The sequence below is a fragment of the Psittacula echo genome, assembly GCF_963264785.1.
Source record: "Psittacula echo genome assembly, chromosome: 2".
NCBI classification, from domain to species: domain Eukaryota; kingdom Metazoa; phylum Chordata; class Aves; order Psittaciformes; family Psittacidae; genus Psittacula; species Psittacula echo.
The window spans coordinates 64,983,686-65,003,677 of NC_137737.1; the positions used below are offsets into that span (position 1 = coordinate 64,983,686).

At 39.4% G+C, this 19,992-nt stretch overlaps 1 protein-coding gene across 1 annotated transcript in view; it reads left to right on the forward strand.

Moving 5' to 3' along the window:
* Positions 1 to 19,149, forward strand: part of MBOAT1 (membrane bound glycerophospholipid O-acyltransferase 1) — a 55,851-nt gene extending 36,702 nt beyond the window's left edge. The window contains exons 5-13 of the mRNA XM_080611726.1: positions 1,679 to 1,734; positions 3,715 to 3,769; positions 6,472 to 6,655; positions 8,254 to 8,446; positions 11,258 to 11,361; positions 14,109 to 14,173; positions 14,968 to 15,100; positions 16,320 to 16,471; positions 18,231 to 19,149. Of these exons, the coding sequence (XP_080467852.1) occupies positions 1,679 to 1,734; positions 3,715 to 3,769; positions 6,472 to 6,655; positions 8,254 to 8,446; positions 11,258 to 11,361; positions 14,109 to 14,173; positions 14,968 to 15,100; positions 16,320 to 16,471; positions 18,231 to 18,363 (1,075 nt within the window). The 3' untranslated portion in view covers positions 18,364 to 19,149. The remainder of the gene's footprint in view (positions 1 to 1,678; positions 1,735 to 3,714; positions 3,770 to 6,471; positions 6,656 to 8,253; positions 8,447 to 11,257; positions 11,362 to 14,108; positions 14,174 to 14,967; positions 15,101 to 16,319; positions 16,472 to 18,230) is intronic.
* Positions 19,150 to 19,992: the final 843 nt, after the last annotated feature.

Sequence of the window (19,992 nt, forward strand, 5' to 3'; positions counted from 1 at the left end):
TAGTGGGATAATTGGTTTGCAAACTGTTTATCTTAGACATTGAGTTTACATTTGATTGTAACCAGTAGGTTGATCTAGTCAAGGATGATATGGAATCTCTTGAAAATCTCTGCAGAACATGAACATCTGTTGTTTTAGATAGATGTATCATTGATGGTAACTTTCACTGTTCTTCTTACCTTGAGAAATTGGTGGGGAAAAATACATTGTTGGGAAAAAAAAAAAAAAATGGTTTTAGCATTTTTTCTTTCATTGAATTCCAGACAATCTACTACAATATTTGAACTGGATAGCCATAATATTTGGAGTAATTATCTGTGCCTCTTTCTCTTTAAAAAGTTCTATATAATCGTCAAACTCCGTAAACATCACGTACACAACTTGGGTTTTAATTTCCATGTTGAAGATGTCGTTTGTGCTCAAGAAGAAACCTCTGTATGGTTTATGTTGAAAATTTATCACAATCCATTGCATTAATCCTCAACACAGATGAATCTCTTCTGTGGAACTGGTTTTACATATCACAATTAATGCTTTTAAATAATGATATATCCTCATCACCCATTACAACCTCCTGGTGCTTGTGGTTGTGAAGGTCTCAAAGGTAGTGTCCTTCCAGATCAGGTTTTGTGTTTAGGGCTCCACAGCCCTTAGAAGCTGTATATGGATCACAATTAGCCCTGGAACCTCTGCCTATGAGGGACTAGTCAGTTGTCCGCATGGTTTTCCACCCATCTTTCTTCTTCTTTTGAATACTCATGGCTGCATCCTTTACCCTCATGGGGACCAGCTACTGATGCACCAACTTGAGTTTTCTCTTTTTTCTTTCTCCATTTTTTTTTCCCCTGCAGCAGCTCACATTTCCCACAAGGCTAAGCAGCTCTATAAAACTGCATATAGGAAGTATACACAGTCCTATTGAACATAGTGGCTATTCCTATACTGCTTTTCTGGTTGACACCAAAGCTGCTGGGTGGTTGTAGCCTACAAGTGTGGCTCAGCTACAGCTAGCTCATGTTTTTGTGAGGCACCAGATCACGCATGCCCAGACATTCCTAGTTGGATGGCATATCTTGGACAGGCTATCCGCAAGGCAGTTGCTTGTTCAAGAAGAGAGTGGGGGAAACTGCTGTGCTGACAGCTATTCTGGTATTTGCACGCAGTCCTAATTAATTGATAGGGCTATTCATGAGGGGAAATAAGCACGTGCATCTGCAGAGTCGACATTTTTTTAAGAGCTGAGGAGACAGACAATAGGAGAGTAACAGTAAGAAGAGACAGAGTTATGTTACAGCAGTATTTGCTGTATTCTAGTTTTGGGTCCTATGGGGCTTAAATTTGGTCTTTGCTTGAAAAAAAACCTAGTTGATTTCAGAAGCTGGTATTTCCTGGTGGTGCAATTCCTCCTGAATTACAGTTTGCACTGCTGCAGGATGGGGAGAAATAAAACAAGGCTTTGTGCACATTTAGCAATTAAGAATTCCAGTGCAAGCTACTGTGGGGTTGTTTTGAACCCAGGCAATTGTCTTATGCCTGAGTGCCTCCTTCAGTTTTAATTGGATGTTTTCCACTTGTTGCAAGTACAGTTATGCCTTTTAAAGGGATAAAGATATTCAGGAAGAAAGTTGGGATTAATTTGTATTGCAAGAGATGTGACTATTGTTTTTCTTTGTTATAGTCCTCTGATGATAATTACACAGAAGATCACAACACTTGCATGCCAGTTACACGATGGTAAGAAAAGGAATTTCTTCCCATGTTTTGAAGACAGTCTTTTTATACCAGTGCATTCTGTGGTTGAGTTACAGAGTGGATGAAATAGTTCAGCAAGCTGCTCCAAATAAAGACGAAAAATGTTTTTGTGGTTGAAAATTAGAAACTTCAGGTTTTAATCACTTCTCTAGGATTGAACTGTCTTTGCAGTAACAAAGACAACCGTTTTCCCCCTTAGGTGCTCTCTTGGGGGGGTCTTATTTGGATTTTAGCTAGTACTGGTATCTGCTATTTAGATGTTACAGTGCACCTCCATTAAGCTCTCTGAAGGTGTTCCTGATTCTCAAAAATCAAGAGTTGTGTTCGATATGTAGGTTCAGTCAATAACATTAATGAAGCAAAAATATACTATCATTGATATATACAGTGTTAATGTACTCCATGGGTTATGAGATGGAATTCAATAGCTTTTTTCCCAGTGCAGGGAGAATCACAGTTGCAAGCAAAATAGCATTGTCTTCAGTCTTGTGCTGCGCTGTGACAAAGAGCACTATTATTTCCCAGTAAAATGCCTGTGTCTAGTACAGCTGTAAGGCTAGAAACATCAATCATCATCACTGTGATGTGAATTTCTGATGGTCTGAGACCCATTGCATTATGAGCTGTGGTGACTAAATGAGTAGCCTGCTATAGAGTAGTTACGATGTAAAATTTAGGAGATGCACCTAGATGTACACCTGGAATATTTAAGGTAAATGAACAGAACGAAAAGATAACAGCAGACACAGAAGCTGAAAATCCTACAGATTAATGATCGTGGAAAAGGCTCATTACATTGAATTACATGAATTACATTGAACCTCCATACATAGTGCAGTTGATGCAGCTTGTGGTTCAAGCATCAGTGACAAATATCTATTTGTAAAAATGGAACGCAGCCGCCCATAAATGGAAACAGACAAACAAAATACCCAGCCCCTTAAATAATTAAGTGCTTAATTGTTTCCCTGGAACTCAGACCCTCCCAGTATTTGCAAACTGAAAGAATGGAGAAAGAATGGAAATGAGCAGTTTATCAGCAGTCTTTTTAGGAAATGGGTCTTGTGTTTGTGTGTATTGGTAATTATGGCCACAACGTTTAGAACAGTTGTGTTAATTGATGACAAGCCTCCGATCTTGTAAAGCTGTGTATGTGCATGCTCAGCTTTGAGTCTTGTGACTCATACCATGGTGAGTTGTTCTGCTGAAGCCAGTAGGATTCCCCGCAGTATGTGCAACTTAAGCTTCAGAGTGAAAGTTTTGAGATATTTGCTATGAGCTGTGAACAGTATGAAGATAGCCATCATAAAAGACTTTTCCATAGTTTTCCTGGGCAGCGAGTCTGTGCTCTACCTCTGGCCTCAAAGGTCTTGTGGACTCAACAGGAGGTTGCCCTTCCAGTCTGGACAATTCCAGATTATTACTGATATGTGTGTTTACGCTTGCTCCAGCAGCGGGCAGCCTGGCTGCTTGTTCACACCAGTGGAACTTCTGCTCACTAAAGAGTCTATTTCTCTTCCATTGTCCACTCCCCCTGCTGTGAAATGTTCCATTTCTCACCAAGAAGCCAGTGGGAGCCTTGTGCTTAAATGAGCCACTGCCTTCTGGCAACAGACGTTTTTCCAGGCCAGGACTGGTTAGTAGAGGCTGCTGGGAGTTGCTACCAGCTGATGGCATTGAGAGTTGCATTATGTGTGGAGAATACTATGGCTGCTTTTTCTGAAAGTGTAGCAAGGGTGCAAAAGGGGGAAAGAGGTAAGGAACTGGGTGAAGAGGTGGAGTAGAACATGAGTATACTTGATCTGAAAGTTAGGAATTGAGCTGTATTACAACTGCCTGTGACAAAATCTTAAAGTTTATGGCTAAAGAAAGTTGTCTGTGGGATATAAATATAAGGCTTTAGGGATAGCTTTCACTGTCCAGCTTTTGGAAAGATCTAATGTGGCTTTTATTTCTCTCTAGGAATAGGGCGACAAGCTGAGGAACTCACTGCTGAGCAGAATCGGCTTGCTGTAAAGTAAGAGTTTAATTTTTTCTAGTGATTTGTGTTTAATTTCATCCAGAGAAGTTTAGGGTTTAGGTTGTTTAATGACATGGCCATGAAAATGTTCCCTTCTTCTTTCCAGCCCATGATAAGCCAAAAATTCTACCTGGGTTTTTTTCTATCTTCTTGAGCAGTTTTGGTTTGTAATGCTGCTGTCAGTACCCTTCTTACACAAATATATACTCTCTGCTTTATTTCTTATTTCTTCAGTCTAAGACTTCTGTCTGTATCATCCAGTGGTGGTCAGTAAAGCACTGAAGTACTTGGCAACATCTCACTGACTTAAATATAGACTCCACATGCAACAATATTAGTCTTTGTTGAATCAACTCATTTATATTCAAGCCAAGACTGTATTATATGGACTTTTGGGTGTTGTCTTCATCCTATCTTTGATATGTTATTTTTCCAAGCAGAATACTCCTCCACTGTCACCACTGTAGTAGTAAAAATCTGTTTTGGTTTGACTCTGTCACTTCAAGTACTGCTTTTCTTTGCTATACTTCTTGGATTCTGAAATTTTATTTTTCCTAACTCCCTCAGGAATGTTAACACTCCCAGTCCTTTGCGTTGTGTGACTTGTCCTCTTAGTTTTTGGAGGGAAACTGCATGTCGATCATATCTTTGAGCACCTTTTCTTTTCCTAATTTATCTCTCAATACATGTGCAGGATACAGGTGATTTTTTTTTTTTTTATTTATTTCTTCTTTTTTTCTTGAAGAATTAGTGTTACAGCATTAGTCTTAGAACCATAACTACTATTCATCATGAAATGGTCAAGGCTGAGGAAATTATTTCCTTCATTTGCAAGGCAGAAGATTCAGCCATCAGAAAATCTGCTGATGAGCTTCTAAAAGTAAGGAGGGAGTAATTTCTTGAAAAGCAGAAATCCTTTAGGAAGAGTTGTTTAACTTTTGGTATGACCAATAGCTTTGTATCTATTTTTATAGCTCACAGCATAATGTTTAGCTGCACTGGGCCCTTGTGACCATATGATTAATTCTAGTCAAATTCTCACCAAACAGGCCTTTTTTTTTCTTTCTTGTACAGTAGATGAGCTCATAACAGAAAAGTACATGCCAGTAACTCAAGTGCTGGTGGCAGACAAGTCACAACTGAAGAGTTTTAAATCCCCTTTGGTAATACAGCCTTTTGTCTTCCCTCCTGTTCTTGGACTGGTTTTGTTTCTCACTCATCCTCTGTACATTCCTTCATGCATTGCTCATGTCTCCCCACCCAACCATGTGCAGAATCTAAGCTGAAACTAATGACTTTATTTTCAATCTTACTGTAGAGCTCAGAAGCCCAAATCATCGACCTGATTTTGCAGAACAGAAAGATGAGCCTTATCCCAGTTGTTTGCTGCATCTTTCTGTGAAATGCTTTCACCAGAGAACATACCATTTAGTCACTAACATCTACAATAACCACTAGCATGAATGCAGAAAATCCTGGCTAAGCTAACTGTTTATTCAAGCTAATTCCACTTCAGAATAAAAGTAGGCAACAGCAAATGTTTAACTGTTGCTTAGTTTTCCTGCTAGAAACTTAGTTTGGTTTGAAGGAATTTTAAGTGGATTTTGGTTTGTGAGTGTTCATCTGTTTCTTGGATAGGAGAGCCCTGAACCACTGTACTCTAGTTTCTATTCTCATCCTTGTTTACTTGGAGGGTGGCTATTAGGATGTTAGTGGAGAGCACTGTGTTTTTGTGTAGAATTTGGATGTTGGTGTTTTCTGCCACACCAATAAAACAAGCCCAACAATTTAAAAATTACACTAGGGGTGAGAGGCCTGTGCATCTTTCTCTTCCATGCCACTGATCCATAGTAAGAGCAATGGATCTTCTTCCTTTTACATCTAATATAAAAGTCCAAAGGAACTTGTGGGAATTTGCAAAATGGAAATAATGAACATCATGGATTTTCTTTGACTTTTGTGTTCAGGTGCCTTTTAATTATGTGGATTTTTTTCCAATCGGTTCCTTTTCCTGATCATGATACAATACAGTCAATTACTTCCTTCATTTGCACAGTAGGACAGAGTACCTCTTCATTCTCTTCCTCTATGTCTCACATCACACTTCCCATTCTTCAAAAGGATGAACTGAAGGGTGCGTGAGAGCTCCTTTCAGGCCTGAGAGTCCTGGTCTTAAATGCTCCCTGCCCTGTGGTCTGCATGAGAAGGCAATGTACTGCATGGCACAGCTTGGTGAGACCAGTGTCACTCAGCTTGTGGTTTACCAGCTGTTACTGGTCCCTGACGTACTGGACAGAGGTTCAAAGACAATTATCAGCTTCTCACTCCTGATACTGCTGGCCTATTCAAAATGTGCAAGTCAATTTGTTTGAGAGTGGGTATTTAAATTTACTATTTTTTAACTAAAATGTTTCTAAGCAATAAGATGACAACTATTCAAATCAGTAGCATTTTTTTCACCTGTAGCTTAAGCACTTCCACGATACCCTTGTTGTGACTGCCATCTGCCAGACATCACTGGGATATAAGAGAGGCTGTGCTTCATATTCTCCAAAACACATCTAGTGAGCTTTCAGCTGAGGGGAGGGTGGTAGGAGAGAGCTGGAGGCTGAGGCAAACAGTACAACAAAAAGCATTGGTGAAAGCCCTTGCTGTGTTTTACCTTGTTTTGTTTTGTTGTGTGTGGATGATTTTCACAGGTCAAGACCTTCTTTATTGGAGTATTTAAGCTATCTCCTCAATTTTATGAGCATCATAGCTGGGCCTTGCAGCAATTACAAGGATTATATAGCCTTCATTGAAGGGAGGCATGTGCACATGAAACTGTTAGAAGTGAACTGGAAGCAGAAGGGTTATGACAGACTTCCTGATCCTTCTCCAACTGTAAGTTTTAAAATGACAAAGACTTATTGCAAAGGCCAGGAGAGTACAGCTTTGAGGATGAATCTTGTAATTAAAAACTAAGAGGAAAATCCATTTTTGGATTATCTTCCCAGTAAACGTTAGTGAGTTTTTTCCTGTGAAGTGGCCCCTGTTTTTATCTCAGGGTCAGGGGTGAACGGGATAGTGTCTTTCTTTTGAATTCCCAGATGCATTCGGCTTACAAAACGGGTCATTGATTGATGCATGTCCTTTGTGTAGCAATGGGAATGGTCTGCAGGTTCTGACAATGACAAGTTGCTGTTCAGCTTCAGACAGAAGAGGAATGCAAGTCAAATCTCACCCATAGTGCAAGAGATGTTGGAAGTACATGAATCACATCTAATCAAAAACTAGCTTCTCCAGCTAGTTTCTTTTTTGTAAGAGAATCTCAAGCTGTAAGATGATGTAGAGGTCATTTTTCACATACTATTAGCACAAATTTTATTTTATATTTTTAAAATAATACTAAAACCTTCTTAGAAAATGACCTGGTAAGGCAGGATAATGTAGCACTAGAACCAGATTCCTCTCCCTTATCTTAAGGTGACACTGAATGTGTAGCTTTGTGAGTGTGTGCAGAATTCCTTCTCAGAAGCTGAGTACATGCCTAGGCATATCTGATTCCTGTTGCACACTCTTCTATTTCTACTGACTTTAGTGGTGCTAATTCTGATTTACGTTAGTCAGAATAAGACCTATATCGTTTTAGATGTGAGTTAGCAGAAAACATTAAAATTAGCATTAAAGATAATTGCACATTAGTTTATTCCAGAATATGGAGAATATATAAACAGTACTTGGGATCAAAAAACACACTGTTGTTTCGATAGTATGTTGCACTGCTACTGGTCTTTTGAGAATGTGAGTCAATTTTTACATGGCACCCGAGTACTAGATTTACCTTTTTAATTATGACTGTATCAAGCAGAGTTTACTCCTGATGTGTATTTGAAATTGAGCTTCAAACTACTGACATGATTGTCAGTAGTAATATATAGAAAGCTAGAGACCTGTAATAGAAAATACTGTGGTATAGCAGATACACAGCATGCAGACCTTCTCACAATATGAGGTAAGATGTATGCTTTTAGGACAAGTGATTTTCAGCTGGATCCCTGGATGGTAGCTGAACAGTAGGACCTACTGTTGTACTGAATGCTTTTGGCTTTCAGGAGGAATCCAGCCTTTAGCTAGAGGAGATGACAATACCTATAGGGAGGATTTCTGGTTTCCATTGTAAGGTTTTGTTTGCTTATTTCCTTTCTCATTTGAGGACCTCCACTGACTGATGTTAGGAGTCTCTTGTGAAGTTCACCACCAATTTTGATTCCTAATTGTCCTTTGTACCTATCTATAGGTAGCTCAATAAACCAAATTAAGCCAAAGCTCTGATGGTGACCTTTTCTTTACCATCTCTTTAAATTAATTATTATTAACTTTGTCACTGCTAACTTTACTGGTTCTTGAAATGCATTGGTTTTGTATGTCATGAGCACTGCCTTTTTTTCCCCTTAAGCAAATGTTTCTAATGATGCTTCATTTTTGTTTGTGTTTTTTAGGGAGCAGTGATGTACAAGCTGTGTATCGCACTAGTATCTCTCATTTTATTCTTGACACTTACCAAGAACTTTCCTATGGCATATATTATTGATAACGAATTTCTTGATAAAACACCCTTCTTGTCAAGACTTGGTTACCTGTATGTTGTAGCACAGGCAGCAAAACCAAAGTATTACTTTGCATGGACATTAGGTAAGTCTGGTTACATCACTTATTTCTGTAGGTAACAAGTTCATAAATGGGGGAAGTGGTCTGAAACATGAGGGATGAGGGGGAACAAATTAGTTCCTAGACCTGTAGTCCTTGTGGAAGTGTGTTCTTGTACATGTGTTCTTGTAGACAGTGGACCCTGCTTAAGTGGGGAGATGTCAAAACTTTTGAAAAATAGGCATCAAATCTACCTTGTCTGACATTCCCTATGCCAAATTCCCATTGACACGAAATGTGCTTTTCAGCTGATTGCCAGTAAAGTCAATGTCACAATTTCATCTTACTTAAAATTTTGTAATTGTACCAAATTAATTTTACTGAGGGGAAGAAAGTTTGTCCCCTCTAAACTTTGATTTTTATACTTTATTTAGAATTTACATGTATCAGTGAAGTTAGCAGGTTAAAATGTGTCATGCTGACTCAGGCTTTACAAGTATGTTACAGTGCAAACAGATCTCTCTATTCTTTTAGGAACATCTTTAGTACATGCGTCTGTATCAGAAAGCTGTGGTGCTTATTGGGGGGCTGAAGTTAGGCTTTGCATTAAGGCATAGTGTGGTTCTGTGCTCACGTTAGCTTTGAAAGCTAAAGAGAAAGGATTTGAGACCATGTGGAAGGTGGGGAACAAAGGAGATGATGAGAAGGACCCAAGAATCTCTGGAAGGAAAAGGAGAAGAGAAGAAAGAGGAACTCATGATAGAAAAAAAGTAAATTTCTTTTATTGGGAGCCAGCTAGACTGGTGGCCAAAATAATCTTTTTGTATTTTACTTTCTTTCTTTTAGAAGTCACCTTTCCCATCTAAGTGTGAGGAGCTGAGTCCTTCTAGGCCAGGCTAAAAATTGAGAGACTGCATTTGTTTTGCTGTTATTAAAAAGCCTTTGTGTGTAGAGGAGATCCTGAAAGCTCAGGCAGCAATGCATACACCTGAAACTGAGCAGAGTGTCATAGAGATGGGAAGGAAAGAGCCGGGGAAATTGATTACAAGGCTGCGATTTAATTGCTGAGACTAAAACTGACAGATCGAGGGAAGGCGGCCAGGACTAGCATGTGTGGGATGGGAAAGGCTTTGGGATAAAGAATTGCTTGCTCAGAATCTTATTTTTGTGTGACCCAGTGTTAAAATGTTGTCTCAGTTTTTTCCAGTATTATAATTAACTAAAAGTCCATTGTCAAAGAGATAAACTGAACTTGGATTTGTGATATGGCTAAGCCATAGAGGCTGTAGAAATCTCTTTACAAATGAGGCAGTTCACAAAAAGCATGCATTGCATACTGGAGGGTGAGGCCTCTATTATTCACTTTTCAAATCTAGGCAGCAGAACAGCAGACACTTTATCCTTTTGCAGTTTAGCTCCTGGTGGCATGGCCCAGGGCATCACAAAAGTGCCTGCTGAAAAGGCTGATAAGCGCTTCCTGTCCTCAGAAAAGGACAGGCACGCTATTGTCCAAAAGCCACGCCGCTGAATTCCTCCAGATCCATAGAAAGATGGAAAATTCAGCTTTTTGCTGCATTAGGGATGGTCATGGGAACACGGCTGCAAATCTAACACAGCTGCTGATGAAACCAATTTGGGTCTGAGCTCCTGCATCCAAGGAGCTGTGAAAATGATAAGCCAGAGCTGTTCAAGTTGGGGAAATCTCAGCTGGGCTTTGTGGAGCTTGGGGTCTTGTGAGGAATTTAAAGGCAGGCAATTGTGATGGTTCTGTGCTTCACTCCTTGCTCTGCAAAGCAGCTCAGGAAGCAAGAGTCTGATGGATCTGCTGTATTATTATGTCCTTAGACTTCTTGTTTCCTGGCTTTGGCAAAGAAACACTAACTGGTCCCTGCCACCCTTGAATCAAGGAGGACCAAATCCAGGATTTTTTGTGCCTGTACTCATAGCATTTACAAAGCAAAATCAGTTTTCACCCTTGGGAAATAAATGCTGACTTTTTTAAAGCATAACTTAACCAGACTTGTATTTTGAAAATGATCTGGAATGGAAAGCCTTACCTGTATTTTGTTTTTCCTTTTTGTTCCAATAATCACCAGTGTTGGCTGCACCTAGAGATCCAGAGATAATGAATACCTCTTGTTTTCTTAGTACTCAGAGAGAGGATTTCTGGCAGGGGCATGTTGAAAGCATAATCTTGAAATCCAGTGATGAGGTGGTTCCCAGGCGAAGGTGAAAGGGGAGGTAGTTGACCGGCACCTTGGCAAAGAGTTCAGCATGTGAAATGCCTACCAATACCCAAGCCTTTATTTGCACTTAAAGTAGCTGAATCTGTAATCAAAGCTACTCCATATGTGATTTATAGAGGTGGTGAGATACTTTAGTGAGGCACTGAGCAATGGGATTAGCAAAAGGCTTTCTCTGTGGAAGTCTGAATGAAAGTCTTAATTAAACAACCACGTTGGAACTCTTAATAGAAATGGTAAGCATGTCTTTGAGATATTACAGTTCTTAATTCTGGAAAATGCTGTGACATCCAGGTACCCTTTTGAGGAAAGTGCTTAGTTATGGCAACTCTATCTATCTTGAGTAATAACGGCAAGTTAAAGTGATTACTATCTGTTGTTCTTTTATTATTTATTCTTCTGCCCAAGGAGTAGGTAGTCTTTCCTCTGGAGGAAATGACTCTTCTGTTGCCTTATAACAGTGCCTGTTTGCCAAGAGGAAGCTTCTCTTTGAAAGAGAGGATGCTAATTGCTGCAAAGCTGGCTTGAATGTGTGTTTAGTGTCATACTGACTTGTAAGAAAACGTGACTCTGCCAGCAGTCTGATTTGATCTGTTTTGCTTTGACATTGCAGCAGATGCAGTCAACAATGCAGCTGGTTATGGATTCAGTGGAGTTGATGAAAGAGGCACTTTCCGCTGGGACCTGTTGTCCAATTTGAATATCTGGAACATTGAGGTGAGTTAAAGCTGTGGCTGCATTGGCATAATCATAGAGAAATAACCATGCTAATGGGGAGAAGCTTTGCTAGAAGGAAAGCAAGTCCGTGCCACCAGGCTACCCCTCTTTAACGTGAAGAGGTTTTGCATTTTATCTGCTGGGCAGATAAAAAGCATCTGTCACACAGGCTTCGTCACGCTCTGTATTCAGGTTGCATTTTTTAATAGTTCATAGAGGGCTAATAAGTGATTATATCAGACGTTTTATAAATGAGCAGTCAATTACTGTGGATTGTAGCTGAGTTCATCAGGTCAGTAAATTGCTCACAGCTATGATTCTCCACCATCTGTGGTGTATGCTGTTTACTTCTAACAGTCTTCCCACTTTTTTAGCCCAGTTGAGATGGGTGGTAATAGCGAAAGAGGCCGCTGTGAGTAGGCATTGCACAAATGCTTGCAAAGTCTGGGTCCCTGCACATGCTTGGAGTGCCTGTTGTAAATGGTGAAGAGCAAGGGTTGAAGAGATAGTGGGTACAAACTGAGGAACCTGGATGGGTACTGGCAGGGCCAGATAGAACTTTAGATGGCTGCTGATCTAAAGCTCTGTTCAGCAAACCACGCTGTTTCTCAAAACATGTCTTGCACATGTTTTTTGTGACTGCAGTATACTTTTAACATCCATTAGTCTTTTGTAAGCTATTTATGATTGGCCATCTTTTGCATTAGAGAAACAATGTAATTTGTTTGCCTCTAAAAGTATTTTGTGAATGCCAGTGAGATGTGAAAATATGTGTGTCTGAGACTGCTTTCTAAAGGCTTCTTTTCTTTCAAAATAAGAGGAGCTTCCCCCCTGTAATTCTGTAGTTATGATTTTAAAAGGAAAAGCAGATGAAAATAAGTTGACTGCTTTACTGCTGAATGATCTGTGACTAAGTAGATGTGCCGTAATAGCTCTTCTCAAAAATGAGTTCCTGTAATTCATCCTTGAAAGATGCCAAAACTGGAAGTATCATTATACATTCTGTCTTTCTCAACATCCTTTCTCTGTCCTCCTTTTTTACCTTAATTAATCCTCAGTGTACATCTCTTCTTAAGTGGTTCAGAATATACAACCAGAAATATTTTACACTCCTCAATGGCAGCAGCACCCTAGATACAACTCCGAGATCTTAAATCAATGTCTGATTCAGTTTTGGGGCAGAAGATGATTCCTACCTTGATGGGCCAAGGCAATTTCTGCTTGAAGAAGGGAAGTGCAAGCAGTGCTCCTCAGTCAAGCTAAATTAAGGAAACAGGAGCCTTTGCTCCTCTCTATTCACTGAACTGTAGGCCCCTCAAAACTTTCTTTACTGGTCACAAGGGCAATAGAGATCAGGATGGAGAAATTATTTCCAGGAGCATAAAACAGAGTGTTCTCGATTGATGTGATCATGTGCAAAATGAGAAAAAGAGGCTACAAAACCCATTATTTTGGGTAAGCCTTGAATTATCACTTCATGTGCCAATAATAATTCCAGAACTTGAAGTTTGTGATTGTACAATGTGTTTTCAGCAGGTATAGCCACCTGCATATGTAAAATTGCTTAAATTAGGAATTTTAGTGCCAAATGTGGCTAAGAAATGACCTGATCTGTCGTAAAGATAAGCACATGGTAGGAGTTGTGGGGGCATTAAAATGTGATGGGGACTTGAAAGCCTAGGCAGCATGCAGATTTTGACAACCATTGGCTACTTTCTTTCTTGGTAATGTAACAGGGGAACTTAAAGGAGGCCAAAAGAGAATGACAATATTAGTTGGCAAAGAAGTGATATTTTTCTTGGCTTCTCTTGGTGCAGCAATGCAATTAAAATGTGGTAGTACTGCATTGGGAATTGCTAATTGTTTTAACTCCTTAAACACAGAGGATGAAGCACTCGCCTTCAGGATTCTGCGTGGAAGTGCAAAAATATCTGCGTATTCCCCTTGGAAGCCTTTGTCTTTAATCCGTCTTTTCAGTGTGTCTTTCCCTCCAGCTAATAGGGCAAAATAACGTGGTGTCAGTGAATCATGTCCCTGCTTGGTGAGGAGGTCCTCAGAGGCTTCTGTCATTAGGCAAGGAACAAGAGGGAGTGGGGATGCAGAACTGTCAGAGGTGAAATGACCAGGTTTAGGGGAATTGATGCTGAATGGAGTCCAGCAGCCCTCTAAAGCTGGGGGAATTGATGCTGTGAAGAGGTGCAGGATGTTCTCCCAGGACCCTGAAATCCAAACTGGTTTGCCAAGCTGGGCAATGGGCTGAGAATTGCCTTCTAAATTTAATCCTAACCTTTATTGTGCATGTTTTTCAGTCTTCCTCCTGACTTCTCCAAATAACAATCAATTTCTTTTAGGTTTTATAGCACTTTGTTTTAATAGCACTCTAGGGAAGTCCAGCCTGCGTAATGGGTGGCAAGATATCTCTTCCAAAAATGACGCTGTTTAGGAACTGAAGGGAAAGCCAAGCATTTAAAACAAGAAAGCTTTTCAGATTTCCCATGATTTGAAAAATAACCAAACATTGTATTTAATTTTACAAAAGAAAGTGAGATTTGCTAGCAAGTGCCAAGTGCTAGTGGTGAGCAATCAGCTTAATTAATGTTCCTTCCAAAGCATGTTAATGTAACGATGGACTATGGCACAGCACTTAGCTACTAGAATCAGTATTTTCTGTCTATCTCCTCTCTAATTTAAAATGCAAGTATTATTTTACAGGTGTCAGTGCTAACTTATGTGAATTTCTTTCTTAGACTGCGACAAGTTTTAAAATGTACATTGAAAACTGGAACATTCAGACAGCTGCCTGGCTAAAACGGTAAGAGTAATGAATCAGTGACATGCTTGTGAGGCCCCAAAACTATAGATGGCCTGGAAACCCCCTGACTGGTCAATCTCACAAATGTATATCTTCTTGTTCTTCTTTGTTTCCTGTGTGTGTAATGGTTGGTGGAATACAAGGGTATTTGGTGCTGTAAAGTTTTATTGTTGCAAATGTAAAATGCCTGCATTTTATCTATGAGCAGCAAAGGCATAAATGAACTATTCAGTCTTCCAGCATTTCAGTTAAACTTCAGATAGCCAAATAGACCAGTTGGTGTGTTCTTGAAATGGTGTCATTCGCTTGCATCTTTGGAGTAAGATTTTGGGCTGCTAAAGTTAGCAGAAATCCCCCACTTTGCAATAGCTTGTGACACTCCCGGTTTTCCCAGCATCTGCCAGATAACAGTGCCTAAAAATACCTTCATTCCTGAGTGAAAGGTGGGGTCATATCTCTTTGTCTTTTGAGTCACTCTTGGTCTTGTAGGGTAAAGGGTGATTCCAGATAGAGGTATAAAGGTGAATGAAATTTTACCTGCCCTTTGCCCCATTATTTATTTAAATACTGTGAGCACCAGGAATATCTGTACAAGCACTCTTTTGACACTCAGTGCATAAATACGTAAAACCTCCACCTAAATGAAGAGAGAGTACCTCATGTCCTAGTCCGCAAAAGAAGCAAGATAAGACCATTAAGAAAACAGAAGACCTTAAAAACAGAGAAGGATTTGAACTGCAGTGTCAATTGTTCAATTGTATTCAGCCTTTTCTTGTTTTGTTCTTGTTTTGCAGTGTCTGCTATGACAGAGCTCCCTGGTACCCTACAGCTTTAACATTTATCCTGTCGGCTCTGTGGCATGGTATCTATCCTGGATATTATTTTACGTTTCTCACTGGAATCCTTATCACACTTGCAGCCAGAGCAGTATGTACCTTTCATTGTTCTCTTCTAAGACTATGCTAGATACTATCCAGTTGTCAACTGCAGGGACCACCCTGACATGGTGAAGCAACTTGTCCCTGCTGTGAGTTCTCTTTCACGCCTTTGCAGGCTTGATGTTCACTGAAACTTTGTTCTGAATTGATGTATTGATTTCAAAGTACCCTGAGCAGTTATAACTAGCACCAATTCTGCACATGCTGTATTGCTGTTCCTGGTTGTCAGAGGAAACGTTGCTTGTGGGTGTACAGTTGGTAGTGCCACTGGCTATGTCTATGCAGCCAAATTAGCTTGAGATTCAAGGACATGCTAGAGTCCAGACTTCTGCTAGGTCGTGTTACCTATATGCTGTGTGTAATCTGCTCTGGGCCCAGTCTGTCATAAGAAGCTGTTATGAGTTGAGGATTAGCCCAAACATAAACTCTTTCATGTGGATGCAATTGATGCAGTAAACTGGTTTATGGTGTTTATGTGCCCCATCATGGGTAGAGTCACCAAAGACAAAATGGTGAAGATATGACTCACTGTTGTTTAATTTATCACTGCTGATCTTTCAGGCTGAACCAGCCAGTTGTGCAGGGCTGGGAAGCACCACTGTTGTCTTTGAGAGTTTGACTATGGATAAATAACCAGGTCAATTTAAAGGTGAATTAAACTAGTGATCATATTAACTGCTATGGCTAGAACAGGTTGCTGAACATGTGTTCTTAACGTGCTTTGCCTCTCATTTATGAGGATTTCATAGACGTGAAGCTAAACTAAAACCTTTAGGGAACAACACATGCACACAAACGTAAACACATATTTGTTCTTTTAAAGTAATTTTGTTTCACCATTGATAACCAGTAATAAAATCAAGAGGGAGAAACATCAAATCACAACTTCCTTCCCCAAAGGTATGCCAGATACCCAGCATGAGAGTCTGCTCCTGTGATTACTATAGAGGAAACTGGGGGGCACTTCTCTCTTTGCTTCTCTGTAGATATACCAGTCAATATACAATATCAATAGGTATACTTCTCTTGGATATACCAGTCAATACATGTCTGTCTTCCTACATGCAGTGCTTTCTGTCTGATGTATAAACTTTCCTGTAATACTAATGCTGATGATACATGAAGAGTCATATACTACAATGTGTCTGTGTGACTTGCCTGAGAAATTAATTTATGATTTTTTCTGTTTACTTTTCCCTGACCTGCAGATAAGAAACAATTTTAGACATTACTTTCTATCTTCAGTGCCTCTCAAGATAGCCTACGATGTTGTCACCTGGGTTGTCACTCAACTGGCAGTGTGCTATACTATTGCACCATTTGTTATGCTGGCTGTTGAGCCCACTATTAAGTTTTACAAGTAAGTCCTCTCCTCTTGACTCATACTCTCCAGACTGGCACAGGCTCTTGTTAAATAACCCAAAACCACACTTAAAGGCACTTGGTATTAAATCAAATTTGAAAGGAATTCAAAACGGATGCTTAATAATTTGGTGATTTTTGCACTCCTGTAACTTAACAAGATGATAATAATGCCAATGCAGAACACTTCCCCTGTACTTCTCAGCCTTTCCTTATGTGTCTTTTCACATGCTCAGTTTCCTTTTTCAAAACAGTTGAGTCTTGACCATTAACAGTGGCCAAGGTTGGAGAGGTTAAGAAACGTGTGAGTTGGCAGTAGGAAGGACTTGATGAGAAAAGACCAGGTTTCCAGCTGCTGAACACATAAGAACAGGAGATATGATCAGTCAGCAGGAGATAAAGAAGGTGCCTGACAGAGCATTACTTCTTGAAATGAGTATGCTTTTCATTTTGTATATTTCATAGGAAGTGATTACTTCCTTAGGTTCCTTAAAAATAGGAGAACACTGGTGTTTCAGAGTGTATCAAATATACTCTAATTAAAATAACTTGAAATAGAGAAATTGAAAAAATAATTTGCAAAGAGAGAATAGACTACATTGCTTTACTTTTCTTTCATTCTACAGTGAACTGTCAACATAGAGTAACAGGTTTTGGTTAAGAAGGTTTTGATCCTCTAACATAAAAGGCATAAAACTGGTAGTCAAGAAGCTGATGTCAGTAAGTCTGTTTGAAGGGGGTTGGATTTTGACATTTCCTGTTCCTGTTTCTTAAAATGTTTGATTTCAACACAGAAAGCTTACCATATAAAAATTACTCCAGATCTTTCTTAGTTTCATTCCTTAATATTTTTTTTTCCTAGTGATTTTGAACATAGTTAACATTTAAACTTCAAGATTGCTAAGCAAGGAAATTGTAGGCCTTTGGCCCACAGCACGAGTTTTTGGAACACTGCACACCTAGCAGTGGTCTTAAGCACTTTACAAAGATACCAAGAACTATGGTAAGAAACATAAACAAGACCACAAAAAGGTGCATCTCTTTTTAAGGAGTGGACCATACTGCTTCTAAGCATCATCCTCCCCAAGCTGCCACAGCCCCGTGTAATTTGTTTAAATATTTTTTATTTCTATTCCATCTTGTGTATACCAAATTATTTGAAATAAAACCCCCTGATGTTTAATAAGATGCCAAATAAAGATATGTCTGAGTAGAAATCTGTTTCTGAAGTTGCCTTCAAGTTGCCTTCAGAAACACAGCCCTTCTGTGAACCTGACATTCCCCAGTTAGAAGTTGAGTGTTTTGATTTATTTAAAATCTCAACAACTGGTATTAAGTTTTTCCTTTCTGACACTTTTTTTTTTATTAACGTGCAGAAATTTTATGTCCTAAGCATGAAAGATGTTTCTTCAGAATGTAGCCTTGTATACTTTAACATTTAAAGAAAGATGGGCTGAATAATTCTGGAGTTGAATTACATGGCTTAATCTGAGCTGTCAGACTTTGGATTCTGCAGTTTGCTGATTGATTCTTTACCTCATTAACACCCTTGGCAACTTTTTCATTGATACCAGCAGATATTGCATACATAGGCTGTTGTGTGAAATTCAAGGGTGTATTTTTGTGCTTTCTAGGTCAGGTTCATACTTTCTGCACACATCTCTTAGCACTAAATTCTGCATGGGCTTACTGAGGTTTCACAGTTCATGTTCTGACCTGTAAAAAATGTAATATTCTTTTTCTGCTTTTGTTCCCAGGTCTATGTATTTTCACATGCACATTCTAAGCATCTTGGTGTTGCTCTTGCTGCCAATCAGACCTCAAGCTCACTCCATAAGAAAGGCTCAGAATCAGGCTATGCTGAACTCTGTTAAAAGAAAAGACAAATGATGACTACAAGGAAAATTGCCAACACTGGGAAATCAAGATGTCATATTGGAAACAAACAAAGAAAAAAACTAGGTGGGATGAGGGTCAAACTACAAGACAAGTGGAATTTCTATTGCTTATCTTAAAATCTTAGTGGACAGGGCAGAAAAGAGCCTGAATTACTATATTTCAAATTATTCCAGTTAACAGAGATTTTACAGGCAATGTTTACAGGCTCCTTGGGCATTTTGACTTTTTAAATAAATATTTTTATGAAGTGTTTTTATATATTTAAACTTTTTCAGAGAGGCATTTTTGCTCTTTTACAGAAATATGCAACTATTAATCAATAAATAATCTTGTGATTAAAGGACAGGAAGCAGCTTGTAAAGAGTTAGACCAGCTGCCTGATAGCCTGGTGCTGTGGGCAGCTGGCAGGGGAAGCTTTTCATCTCTTGGCTGTGGAAAGAGATGGTGCAATTACAGACATGGGGTTGCTCAAGGTGCTGGCACTGACTTTGGCCCTGGCAGGGAGAAGAGGGAACAGGGCTTTCCTGAGCAATCTCCAGAGCAGGGACTGCAGCCTGAGCTTGGTAGCAAGGGTATTTCACATCCTTCAGTGTGACACCTGCTGGCAATGAAGGTGAGACAAGTCCCTTGGGGAGTAGGTGTTGGGAAACACTTGCAACTGGCGAAGCTAAAATCTAAAACCAAATAAAAGCAAAACAAAAGGCATGGGGAAACCCAGCCTAGAGTGAAAGAAGTCACATTTGCCCTGTGATCTGTAGAGCTGTACTTCTCTAACGATGCAGCTGATGCTCATTGCTACATCAGCTTTACTTTGCAGTTTCAGCGTGATGCAGCACTTCCATTTTAGAATCAAAATAACTGAGGAGCTGTGCAGGTTTAGTGTTTTAAAGCTTGCAGTTATGGGTTAAATCTGGAGAAGGTTTGTAATGGATCAGACTCTTTTACTCAGAAACATTCAGTCTTATGGAGTTGTTACTTTCCAGCAGGGTAACAGTAATTTGAAACCTGAACACTAATTATCATAATCATAATAAGTCATTCCCTACAAAATATGTGTTGTGATATGAGCATCACAAGAGTCAAGACCAAGTCCTTATATGATCTTGCAATGTGGCTTGGCCTGTTTATGCAAGCTGCCCTGCTTGTAAAGTCCTTGGCTTACAGAGATGTTTTGAGGCTTTAATTTCTAAGAGCTTATTTGTGCGTCGAGATAACCTGCAAAATGCTGTGTCAGGGAGGTGTATTTAATTTTTTTTAAACCCATTTACCCCAATAGAACAAGCTGTTGCGACACATCAAAACCAACTAAGACATTTTTTAAAATTACTGTTTTTTAGGAATGTGTTTATTAGGATTTTGTAGAAGCAATTCTCTTGTTAAAGTATTGGTGTGACCGTTGCTTTATGGTCATTTAATTGACGTGTGATTGCACAAAGAATCTGCTGTTTACTGCATTCTGATTTTTGTGTCAGATTAAAATTTTGCAGAATCCTAATGTTTTGGGAAGAAACAAATCAGTGAAACCAAAACAAGTTCCAAAAAAAAGTTGATTTTTTTTTTAAATTTTTTTTTTCTGGGGGGATTTTTTTGTCATGACCACCTCAGAACTTAAAGCACAGT